The sequence below is a fragment of the Schistocerca serialis genome, chromosome 7 (genome assembly GCF_023864345.2).
Source record: "Schistocerca serialis cubense isolate TAMUIC-IGC-003099 chromosome 7, iqSchSeri2.2, whole genome shotgun sequence".
NCBI lineage: Eukaryota > Metazoa > Arthropoda > Insecta > Orthoptera > Acrididae > Schistocerca > Schistocerca serialis.
This window is the reverse complement of record NC_064644.1, coordinates 490314492-490328174: the sequence shown is the minus strand read 5'-3', so window position 1 is coordinate 490328174 and position 13683 is coordinate 490314492. Positions and strand designations below refer to the sequence as shown.

Here is a 13683-nt window from a genome sequence, read left to right as displayed (position 1 = left end):
CTACGGAGATGATGGGACACTGGCTACGGAGATGATGGGACACTGGCTACGGAGATGATGGGACACTGGCTACGGAGATGATGGGACACTGGCTACGGAGATGATGGGACACTGGCTACGGAGATGATGGGACACTGGCTACGGAGATGATGGGACACTGGCTACGGAGATGATGGGACACTGGCTACGGAGATGATGGGACACTGGCTACGGAGATGATGGGACACTGGCTACGGAGATGATGGGACACTGGCTACGGAGATGATGGGACACTGGCTACGGAGATGATGGGACACTGGCTACGGAGATGATGGGACACTGGCTACGGAGATGATGGGACACTGGCTACGGAGATGATGGGACACTGGCTACGGAGATGATGGGACACTGGCTACGGAGATGATGGGACACTGGCTACGGAGATGATGGGACACTGGCTACGGAGATGATGGGACACTGGCTACGGAGATGATGGGACACTGGCTACGGAGAGGATGGGACACTGGCTACGGAGAGGATGGGACACTGGCTACGGAGAGGATGAGACACTGGCTACGGAGAGGATGAGACACTGGCTACGGAGAGGATGAGACACTGGCTACGGAGAGGATGAGACACTGGCTACGGAGAGGATGAGACACTGGCTACGGAGAGGATGAGACACTGGCTACGGAGAGGATGAGACACTGGCTACGGAGAGGATGAGACACTGGCTACGGAGAGGATGAGACACTGGCTACGGAGAGGATGAGACACTGGCTACGGAGAGGATGAGACACTGGCTACGGAGAGGATGAGACACTGGCTACGGAGAGGATGAGACACTGGCTACGGAGAGGATGAGACACTGGCTACGGAGAGGATGAGACACTGGCTACGGAGAGGATGAGACACTGGCTATGGAGATGATGAGACACTGGCTATGGAGATGATGATTGTCTCACTGCGAGAAAATCCCCCATTATTGTCAGCGACTCCGATGGTGCGCTCCTTACAACTGGGGGCCCCTCTCAGGGGGGTGCACCCACCTTAGGTGATTGTTCACACCTCCTGAACACCTAACAGAGGGACCAATCAGAAATTTGAGAAGGTAGCAGCTCAGGCAGTCATCCCTCCTTGGCCTGGCCTGTACCAGGGGGTACGTGCGAATTCTACCTGTCAACCCGAGACTGGGAGTTACCCATTACCCAGTTACCTATTATGCATCTTATGCGTGGGCTGGCCTTTAAGAGTGCCCAGGGAGGAAGAAGAAGAGGAACCTCAAATACCAAAGCTGAGGGAGGATAGGACAAGGGGAACGAAGAAAGAAAAAAGGAACGAATAACAATGGAGAGACTGTACTGGTATTGACCACTGAAAATGCAGAACATATTTCCAAAAACATCCCAGGCATTTTCCCCATGGGAAGGGGGAGAATAGCAAGAGGATAGACATGCAGCACGAAAGGGAAAAGATGCTGTGAAGGCTGGGGTCCCAGGGTCCCATGTTAGCCAAGCACGAACCCGTCAAACAACAGTGAGCCCACAGACGGGGGAGGGGGGGGGGGGGCTGGGAGAGTGGGGCAGAAGGCAGAAGAACCTATGGAGGAGACAAATTGTTCCCAACAAAGTACGAGAATCCTTTAGTGAGAACAGTATGAATGATGATAACAAAAAGAGAACAGTAAGGATTAAGTTAACAGATAATTTTTGACCACGTATCTAGGTCAAGGCAGTTATGGATCTAGGTGAAAGGTTAAGACAATAAGTGTGGTCTGACAACTGAATCAGATACACTGATGCCCACAGTTGGGGAAAAAAAGAGGCAAAAATTATGGATCAGTGTGTACAGCAGCAGAAAGTCTGAAGGTGTCGACGGCATCACATCAAAGCACTGATCACCATTGCCTTCTTATATCACCCTTGAGTAAGGTGGAGAACTAAACTCCTGTTCAATTTTGTCCACAGTGTGAAGTGATGATTCGTATGAGAAAGTGAATAGAGATAAACGGATTAAATAATGAACGAAATGTGTGGTGGCTAAGCAAAGCATATACATGTCAAAGTGAAACAACACTTTCACAAGGCCATATATCTGGGAGAGATTTAGATGCTTATTAAATGAGAGTTAAATATTTGTAATAGACAATAAAGGTTGGTTGGCTAATTGGCATACTTAATGGCAGAATGGAAACATAATTAGTAGAATTGGTGGAAAAGCTAGTCTCTGCAGAAAATTTAATTAATTACAATGTTAGTGATGGGAAGAGTGGAGAAAAGATTCCCAGCTAATAGCATCAATGATCAGAAATATGGTTTATGTTTTTCTTTAAGTCATTGAAAGTTTAAAAACAAAGGAGGCTAGGTGAGATATGGCATTGTACTACCATAACACAGTGTACACTCCAGTCAAAAATTCAACCAATTAAACATACTCATTATGGAAAGTAACTAACTGGTAAACATCTTCATTGAAGCAATATTTTTTACACTAAGAATGGTGACAACAGCATAAAGATCAGAGTGTATTTAGTGGGGATATTTGTGTTTTAATCCAGCGGGCCTATCAAATTATTCAGGGATGTGAGGATACAAGTGGGCCACATGGCATGTGTGGGAGGCAGCTGCAGTTAGTGGGCCTCAATATCACCAGTCAACATGGAGTGGAGCCAGTGGGGTCTTGAAAGGGAAGGAGTACACGCAGTGATACTGAGAAAGAACTGAAGGTAAAACTTAAGACATAGTTTATGGGGATGAACGGGCACCTTTTCACTTCAGTTCTGTTGACAAGGTCATCAGTATTTATTAATGCAAGATTCACAGTTTGTCTCCAGGCCGGAAAACAGCAGACAATAATATAATGAGAAGCAGAGTTAATATTCAGTAAACAATAGCGTTTGACATTGCTGCCAATAAGAAGTGTGAGAAGCGGCATGAAGCACCACTGTTAGAGCACATGTGGCTCAGAGTTTGGATGGGGTGAGAGTGTCGTTCCACTGGGATTGCACAGTAAGTGTCCTAAAGTACACACAGTGCTAGTAACATTGTCCAAGTAAAGTCACACAAACAGTGAACTTTATGACTGTGTTTGAAGTACGCTGAAGTGCCAAAAAGACTGGTATAGGCATGCATATTCAAATACAGTTATATACAAACAGGCAGAATATGGCACTGTGGTCGGCAATGCCTACATAAGACAAGAGTCTGGCGCAGTTGTTAGATCGGTTACTGCTGCTACAACAGCAGTTTATCAAGATTTACTTAGTGAGTCTGAACATGGTGTTAAAGTCGGTGCACGAGGAATGAGACACAGCATCTCCGAAAATGCGATGAAGTGGGGATTTTCCTTTACATCGATTCCACGAGTGTACTGTGAATATAAGGAATCCGGTAAAAACATCAAATCTCCAACATCCCTTCGGCTGCAAAAAGATACTGCAAGAACGAGACGAAAGACAACTGAAGAGAATCGTTCAACGTGACAGAAGTGCAACCTTCCACAAATTGCTGCAGATTTCAATGCTGTGCCATCACCAAGTGTCAGCATGCAAACAATTCAAAGAAACATCATTGATATGGGCTTTCGGACCTGAAGGCTCACTTGTGTACCCTTGATGACTGCACAACACAAAGCTTTACACCTTGCCTGGACCCGTCAACATGGGCATTGGACTGTTGATGGAAACACATTGCCTGGTCGGACAAGTCTCTTTCAAATTGTATCGAGCAGATGGATGTGCAGGTATGGATACAACCTCATGAATCCATGGGCCCTGCATGTCAGCAGGGGACTGTTCAAGCTGGTGGAACCCCTGTAATGGTGTGGGATGTATGCAGTTAGACACCTGATACATCTAGATATGACTAACCAGTGACAAATACATAACCATCCTGTCTGATCACTGGGATTGATTCTTGTCCATTGTGCATTCCGAAAGACTTGGGCAATTCCAGCAGGACAATGCGACACCCTACATGTCCGGAATTGTTACAAAGTCGCTCCAGGAACGCTCTTCAGAGTTTAAACAGTTCCGCTGGCCACCGAACTCCCCAGACATGATATTATTGAGCATATCTCTGATTTCTTGCAACATGCTGTTCAAAAGAGATCTCCAGTCCCCCATAGTCTTACGGATTTATGGACAGCCCTGCAGGATTTGTGGTGTCAGTTCCCTCCAGCACTACTTCACACGTTAGTTGAATCCATGCCATGTCATGCTGCGGTACTTCTGCTTGCTCGTGTGGGCCCTGCACAATATTAGGCAGGTATACCAGTTTCTTTGGCTCTTCAGTGTATATTTCAGCTGGTCACAAACTGTCAATTCTTAGAAGCAAATGTTAATAAACAAAGCTTATGGCATGTGTGATGCGTTTATCCCGGGTGTGAAGGTACGTGAGTGTGGTAAACTGGCAAGCTGTTAATTACCTACGTGTTGTGATACCATTGTCGCCAATGATCCTTTGATTGCTATTCACAGTCTGTGGGATTTACTGACTTGGGGAATGCCAAATTATGTATTTGCAGGTTTCCTAACTATCCTGGTGAGGTGGGCGAAGTCCCATGTGGCAAAACGTTTTAAAAGCAATCCCCAACGTAATTAGCTGTTTTTGTACATTCGGAATACAAATGTAGATGCAGAACTGTGCCTGATCAATAATTCACAGAAAAAGGATACCAGCAATGGTAATTATTCCTTAAAATTTTATTATTTAAGCAACTAGTTTAAACATTTAATTAATGTCATCCTCAGGCTGTTATTTGAAAAATAAATGCAGACATCCAAACACTGGCGACAGAGAATATGTACCATATACAATGAACTTGATACCATCCACTTCTATTAATTTAATATGTTCACTCCAAACACAGAACTATGTGCAGAGAGATGTGTAGTGGCATTTATAAAACAGGAACTTATGTGTGTGAGGTTTCTTGTGTGGCCTTTGTATCTCGAGCAGCACCACACACACATTGGAGCACCAGCTTTGATCTTGTTTTATCTAATTTCAAATGTGCATCCTTATTTTGAGGACACTGAGCTTCTGAAATATAGTTCACTTCTACCATGGCAGAATTCACATGTTGGAGCACAGCATACTGATAACTGCCCTAAAGGTAAGGTCCGGTGAGGGTCACAGGTTGGAGAAGTGTGGCTGGTTTGAGGTTGCAGTACTTTGTTAGATTCATAATAAAAAGTAACCTGGCCGAGAGAGTATCACAAATGTTAAACTGACACTTTCCACACAATAATGTTCACCCCAATATCATCCACAGTGGGTCGTTGGCTCACTGGTGAACTGGCAGACTATGGATACAAAGGTTTCGGGAAGGATAGCCAGTCAGTCCTGGAATATTTTTGTGTCACTTATCACTACTTTCACCTCTAGCAACTCCTGCCTACATGAAAAATGGTGAGATGCACTATGGTTCAGAGTCTAGGTTAAACAATAAGTCCCACTATAACAGGCTGTGTAGGTCAGAGGAATGTAACCTCTGACAGGATCGTGTCTAGCAGAGTACTGTGGTGTTCGGATCGATCTTTGGGTTAATGACAGCTCTATCTGATCAGCATGGAACTGATTTTTAAGCAGTGTCAAATTGTAATAAGCAACTGAATTTTTGTTTATAACCTCCTTAGACATCCTGATGAAGATTATGATTGTCGTTGAAAGTAAGCCTTTTTATTCTGATTTGACGCGGCAAGACTATTAAGAATGTCTTATACAAGAATGCTGCATGAAAACTACGTTTGCATATGTCACCTAACATTCTACTGCTGTTTTCTCTTTTTGGCAACAATGCATGCATTTGAGATGCGTATTGTTGTACTATTTTCTGAAGCAATATACCACACAATTTTTAAAATCTTTGCTTAATTATAATGTTAAAGGTGTTGAAATTTGTATTAAGGTTAGCCACAAAATGCAATTAATTATTATGGTTCCAAATCCAGTTTTTGTGTGTTGCACATGTGTTTCTCTAGGCAGAACAGTCAATATAACGTTTCACTCTTTCTCAGAAGCCTGTCTGTGCATAAAATGCTATTCTTGAGGAGGAGGAAGATGCAATGGATATATGAAGCTAATGTACAATCAGATGAATATTCTGGTGAAGAAGATGGGGATGGAAAAATAGAAAATCTTGGACCAAGGCAACTTCATGCTGGTCCAGAAGTGGTACTGACCTACAAAAACAGGTTAGGTGATGAACCTGAGACAGATTGCTCTCATGATGATAAACCACAAAATGTCATTTCAGATGAAATAGAAAAGCTACAGATCTCAAAAACTTAATAAGAGATTGGAGGATCTGCAAAGTGATAACGCTTTATTTCCTGAGAATGATCACAGTAAATACAGAAGCTTGTCTCCAGTGCTTTGCTTTGAACTGTTTTGGAACGATGAAATAATTAAATTTCTCAGTACCGAATCTACAAAATACGCTTTGTTCAAGAACTGCCCAGTTACCAAAATAACACAATAGGAGATAAAATGTTTTCTAGGAATTCTAATTCTCTTGGGCTATAGCAGGAGATGTTACCGGGATTCAGGGTTGGTCATGAGAAATGAAATGGTGCACAAGATGATGAGAAGAGACAAATTTGAAACAATGAAGAGATTCATTCACTCATGTCCTAACACAAAAATTAATGCAAATAATAAAATGTGAAAACTTTGTCCATTAACAGATATGTTAAGAAAAGTTACAGCCTGAGCAAGATTTGTATTACAATGAGAGCATGATACAGTATTTTGGCAGGTATGGATGCAAACAATTTCTCAAAGTTCCAGGAATTCAGCCAGGTGACACAGATATTCCCAGAAGTTATTTGAAAGTTATATACACCAGGAGAAACTCAGGTCTCACAATTTCTCAAAGGTAAACCCATTAGATTTGGGTACAAAGCACAGTGCCTAAACACAAACATGGGTTGTCTATCGGATTTTTAAATACACCAAGGAACTGATCCACAATGGAACGAAGTGTCTGAGAAGGCATTTGGAAAATGTGTTGTACCTCTGATTCAAATGATTGATTTACATGCTGATAAAAGTAAAAAATCTGCCCTACAGGTTTTATTTTGACAATCTGTTTACATAGCCAACATTGTTGGTTCACCTAAAAGAACGAGATTATGGTGCAACTGGCACTATTAGTGAGAATTTTCTGCCTAAAGAATGTCAACTTATACCCTATAAGACAATGTCCAAAAGGAATAAGACATGAGATTATGATTACAAGAGCTGCACGGAAAGTGGAATGATGATTACCAGATGGCTAGATATTTTTGCTGTAACAATCGTTTCAACTAGCTATGCGATCAATCCAGTGAGCTCTGAGCTGATATTCCAGACAAGAGAAGAAAAAAGTAATTGTACTCCAAGCATATGTTATTGGAGAATACAACAAAAATATGGGGAGAACTGACCAAATGCACAAAAATATAGCATTATATAGAGTGAGCATCAGAGGAAAGAAATAGTGGTAGCCAATTTTTATGTGGCTACTGGATACGTCTGTACATAATGTGTGGCTTCTCTACAAAAAGGCAGCTATGAATATGCCACAACTGTAATTTCAGTGTTATAATGTGAAATGTTACCTGACTTCCAATGCGGCAATCCCTACAGGCCCTGATCACCCTGCAGGTAACCCATATCAAGGCAGAGTGCTGTTTGACATCAGAAATAATTAAAGAGGTCATTTGGTAGATATGATGCCACAGGAAAAAAAAGGACAACACTGCACTACAGAAAACTACAAAGGAATTCCAAGAACAATGAGCTGCAAATGTGATGATGGTTTGTGCATAGTGTGTGTTGCACCATACCACAGAAAATGAATGCTGTTGCCTTCATGTAACGTAAATGACAGACACTGCTTTATTTTATTTACTGTCATCTATTTCACTTTAAATGTATGATCTTCCTAGCATGACATATGTTACACCCTCTTTTGCTTAAATTATTAATTACTTTTTGTTTAGCTTCTTGTAGTAGTTTCATTAATTACAATGAACAACTAAATGTCTGATTTATAAAATTCAGAAGTGAAAATTAATTGAGGCAGAAGTGGGTTAATCTTAATAAGAAGTACTGAGATACCAAATCTTAATAATACTCACTAATATCTCCCTCCCACTTGTGTCAAATAGAAACATCAGACTCTTTGAGAGAGGGGGGAAAAAGAGACTATGTGTCAGATTAGCAAGTGACAGTCATTCTTTATAATAAATCGAATAACTTACCTGGTAGTTATGTCGACAGCCTTTGACGCTGTTGAAGTAGCATTTGATTTCTTTGCCTTTTCTCGTTTTGCTTTGTCTTTTACGACAGGCCTCAGTTCCAAGGGAAGGTGAGAAGTGGGAAAAGTAAGCGGCTGCTGCTTCGACTTGCTTGACACAGCCGCTTGGTAACGATCCGAGTAGCGCTCAATGTCAGAGCGAACTGTCTGTGCCACAAGGTATGCAGGAGAGTCGTGCAAGCATTCGATGAAATCTCTCCGCAATTCCACACAGTACTCATCTTCCGGAGTGGGTCTGACAAAAAATTGTCTCATTTAACAAAATTGTATTATATGCCAGAAAAATCTGTCAATATGTGTATATGTTAGCACTGGCACTGATGCAGCAGTTAAACTACAAAAGAATGCTGAGGTTCTCACTGAAAAACTAAGCTATATGCTCCTACTGAAAAATTGAAAGTAAATAAATTACAGTTCAGTTGCTTCAAACAATAAAAAATCCATCACAAAATAATAAAAATATGAAAAGAAGAGGTATTTACCAGGAGACAGTCATACTGAAAGAAGACTGTTAGATATTATAAGTTGGCGAACAAGAGTCCACCTCCAGATATAAGAAAAAAAAAAAAAACCACCACAAACAAAAAGATGACAGAGGCCATGTGCTTGCAAATTGTGCATGAAAGAATGTGAATATTTCTACACAGTCTGCTTTCAGTGTGCCTGCCTGCAGCTCAACTATGTGGTGAGTAGCAGTTTATTCTGTATCATATTACAGTTCAAGTGTTTGATCCACTTTCTATTGCACTACGGAAGACCAAGGCCATTACTAAAATAACTTGACAGAAATATGGTTAAAAATTATGCTTGCAATTTATGAGCTAAAATTCTTAACTAAAATCTGATACATACTACATTCCCATTCACACATCCACACAGAAGGATACTGTATGCAAAACTGTAAAATTCTCTCAAAGGACATGTTACAAAATTCTTTGTTAAAATACAAGGAAATTATAATACAGCAGCTAAAATAATGTGTGATCACACACCGGTAAATCCTCTCATTGAAGGAGGAAGCCACGCATCACAGTATGATTTAATCAGAAGCCAGTTAACATGCCCCTGTTGCCAGAAGACGTCCAGAGCCATACCACTGGCTTCCCCAACTGCAGCTTATTGTGCCTGAAGCCTATACAGATTGCCCAACTACTGTAATAATTATCTCAATTTATACATTAACATATTTTCCCGTATTGTTTGAGTATAATTCGTTGTGGCCTATGTGGCAAGTAAGCTAGCCGCTTTGGCAGGGAGGCGTGTGTTCCCACAAAATGCGAACTGCTTACAATCTGCCCTCTGGGAACCCATAGTGTGTAGCCAATAGGATTGCAGGAGACAAATCATGTTCACTGCTGGCCGCCGTGAAACTGTTGTCTCTGAGATACAAGCTCTCAATGGCATCGGTTACTGCCTGCTTGTGAGGCGTTTCATTCCTAATTCCATCACAGACTTCAGTTTTTGTGACATGCTCCCTCTGTCCTGCCAGAATTGGCCAGTCTCTCTCTCACTGGCCTGCACACACCTGACAGCACTCTTTATAATGAATAAATTTCCTTCTTGCTCATAAAAATCTACATCTTATGATTTAACAACCTCTTAAGGTGTCCAAACTTTAAATGTCACAACTAGACTCTCTCTGCACTTGCACATATCTCTTCTAGTGCCAAATGACAGACCATCCCGTACCTCAGTAGCAATGTGGCATTACACATCATGGCATAGTATTTTGCACACCAGATCCTTGTGTTATCTTCAGGAAATAACACTAAGCACCCAACAGAGTGCCGTTCCTTAAACATCAGTATAAATAACAACATAGTTGCAGTCATACCATACAATTTTGTAACACACTGGCTTTGAAACACGACCCAGTGTACCCTGAAGAAATAGTTCTTGGCCTTGTCAACCACAATTTTGTCTTCCATCTGAAGTTAGAAACATGGTCTGCCTCAAGGGCCATTAGGTTACCGTATTTACTCGAATCTAAGCCGCACTTTTTTTCCGGTTTTTGTAATCCAAAAAACCGCCTGCGGCTTAGAATCGAGTGCAAAGCAAGCGGAAGTTCTTAAAAATGTCGGTGGGTGCCGCCACAACTTAGTTCTGCCGCCGAATATATGTAGCGCTACACAGGCATGCTCTGTAGGCACAAAGATAAATACAGGCGCCAAAACCTCTGCGTCAGTAAATAAATTTAAAAAAAAAGGTGGAAGACAAGCTTTTTTTCTCTGCGCCGAGTTTCGACCACTGCATTTTCATACATTATCCAACGAAGTAAATACAAATTCCGTATTGTTCATCTTCGAATGTAGCAGCATTTCAATGTACTACGAAAACCCGACTGGCAAGAATGTTTAGGATGTTTGTCAATGTGGCCAACTCTACGTTCTGAATTTTTTCCTATCTGTGAGAAGAGATGGTTGCTAATAGGAACTTTTATAAATTGTGAATCACATGCAGTATTCTCGTCACCATAAGAATAATACGAACATAAACATTTTGCCATGTACTGTTTCATGTTTGCTGCTATCTCATTTAAATCCTGTCTGCGTAATAAACCACAAAACTAGAGTGAGACAACAGCAAACGCGGAAGAATATACATACCATGTCATGTTTATATTCGTATTAATTCTTATGCTAAACAGTGATACAGTCAGAAATGAAGCGAGGCAATTGACTAGATTTTTAAATCTAAGATGACTAATTTCTGTGCAGAATGTAATGTACTAAAGAGGCGCCTGCAAAGATTTACAAACGGAGAAAATTTTTCGCTAAACTCTTGTTCAGAACATCTTATATCATACGCAGTCTATTCTTTGGTTCTTTTTGATCATTATCAAAGAAAGCAGCAGTGTAAGTAACAACAAGTAGCAGTCTCTTGCCATTGTTTCGCTAATGAGACGATTCCTCTCTCTCTCTTTTTTTTTTTCTTTTCTTTTTTTAATTGTAAGCGGCGGTAGCGCGCACAAAGCAAGCCATGCCGCGATCGGCGACAGGCCGTAAACACGCAGTATCAGAGTACGACAAAGCATGACACAGTACCGTAATGCATATTCAGCGTAGAGTGACGTAAACACCTATAACAAAGAAAACTGCGCTTATCAGATCAAAGAAAAATAAGCAATCAATTCAAAACAGATGAAGCACGTGAAAAAGGAAGGGTACCCGTATAAATACGGACGGAGCGCCTGACGCATAGCAATGGCTACCTGGTAAAGCTTAACTGCTAAGCTTACGACTCGAACCAAACTACTGTAGCTGTATCGTCATTCATTCGACCTAAATTGTCTCATATTACAGTGGACCAACTTTGTTTCGATTTGGAGATGCAGCCTAAAACTTTTCTCTTCCCTTGAATTTCGAGTCTCAAATTTCAGGTACGGCTTAGATTCGGGAAATTTTTTTTCCCTTGATTTTGAATCTCATTTTTCAGGTGAGGCTTATATTCGAGTGCGGCTTAGACTCGAGTAAATACGGTAGTTCACAAATACTCCTTCCAATGCTGACCAATTGACTGTAAACAACGGCATTGACTGTCGTGTCGAATGTAAGCTGTATGCATAACACAACATAAGGAGCTGCTGCCAGGTACGCGACAGGCCTTCAACTTAAACACAAAGACTAGGAATATGTAGACAGAAGAACATGCCTAATTCCCTCACAGTGAACAGTATTTGCAATATTAAGCTCCAAGCGATAGCTGAGCCATAAGCCACATAGGGACACAAACACCCTACAGGTGCGACAACCAAGTAAGTTGATAGTTTGAAACATTTCATTTGTTAGTATGGGCATATTAAAAAGGTGAATAGTACAATTATAATTTAAAAAAATTTTTTCTCCAGTATTTTATGTGAACATTAAACTCTAGAAAAATTTACAGCTCCAGCCAGTTCCATAAAGTATACTCTGTGTCACTTCTTTTTCTCAAGCATTCAAGAATTATTTAAGCCAAGAGTCTTACTGATAACATATCAGTGCTCACAAAACATTGTTACTTTACACAGAATAGTGTTCTAGTGGCCAAAACCAGCTGTAATAAAAAATATATGTTATTCATTCAAATTAGCCTAATCTCATTTTTCAGATGAAAATTTAAAACCCATAAAATCTCTCCACTCCATTCATCTTTACTGTCAGTCACAACTGACTAGCAATCACTGGGAGGATGACCGGAATACGACCAAGTCATCTAAAAAGAATGGACCTTACCACAAGATGGAACTGAGTGTGTAAGAACATTGATATCAATTACAAATAGTCATGTTTAAAACACTTCCACGAGTGGCCTCATTCTCTCAGTCTCATTTCTGCTGATTATGTCTGGTCAAGCAAAATAGCTTGAAGGTGGGTAGATGCTGCACCGACTGTCGACAAACTAGGTCTATTTATTATCAAACAAGCCTTGGTAGCTGCACAGTTTTGCTGGATCACCGCCTGAAAGTGCTGAAGTTGGACTTATCCTTAAAATGAATAGCCAGAAGGTTCCTTTTAACGTTCAAAATTGGTAGTCCACCAATGATTAATCAGGTCTTTAAGATCAGAAATGTAGTGACCAGGCCTCTTACTGTCTCTAATGTTTACAAACAGGTAGGTAGTATGGACATATATAGAGCATAATAGTTCTTTTTTTACCAAATAATAAAAGAACAAGCAGTACGGACCAATAGTTGCTTCACTCACAATTAAGTAAAGAAGTCAGAGCTGTTGTTAGTGACATTGTCTGAATGATCCAACACGTATTTTGACAGTCTACTGCTCGTTACTATAAAAAAGGTTCTGTCATCCCAGTTTGCACGAACAGAGAAGCAACTCAAAAGGTTCCCAAGTCTGGGCTGAACAACAGACTAGCTATACCAGACAAAGGCTATGACCAAAATGAACAAAATAACTGAAAATGTCACGAGCTAGGGCCTTATGAAGACTCACTCCAGGGTATTACTGAACTTTATTAATTTATAATAGTTTACAATTCCCTCCAGTCGAAAAGTTCATTTTTTATTGGCTGCTGATTTTTTCATGTTTTGTTGTGGTCTTCAGTCCTGAGACTGGTTTGATGCAGCTCTCCATGCTACTCTATCCTGTGCAAGCTTTTTCATCTCCCAGTACCTACTGCAACCTACATCCTTCTGAATCTGCTTAGTGTATTCATCTCTTGGTCTCCCTCTACGATTTTTACCCTCCACGCTGCCCTCCAATACTAAATTGGTGATCCCTTGATGCCTCAGAACATGTCCTACCAACCGATCCCTTCTTCTGGTCAAGTTGTGCCACAAACTTCTCTTCTCCCCAATCCTATTTTTTCATATTTTGTTTATATATTATTTCTCATGAGCAGTATCTATCAGGGCATACAGTACTAATTTATGCCTACACAATGAGAATTCTGCATTGGTAA

The 13683-nt window shown here is 40.9% G+C and overlaps 1 protein-coding gene across 1 annotated transcript in view; it reads right to left on the bottom strand.

Moving 5' to 3' along the window:
- LOC126412270 (DNA-directed RNA polymerase III subunit RPC7-like) overlaps window positions 1-13683 on the bottom strand; it is a 40715-nt gene that overhangs the window by 14869 nt on the left and 12163 nt on the right. Inside the window, exon 3 of the mRNA XM_050081777.1 lies at window positions 8228-8518. Within this exon, the coding sequence (XP_049937734.1) occupies window positions 8228-8518 (291 nt within the window). The remainder of the gene's footprint in view (window positions 1-8227; window positions 8519-13683) is intronic.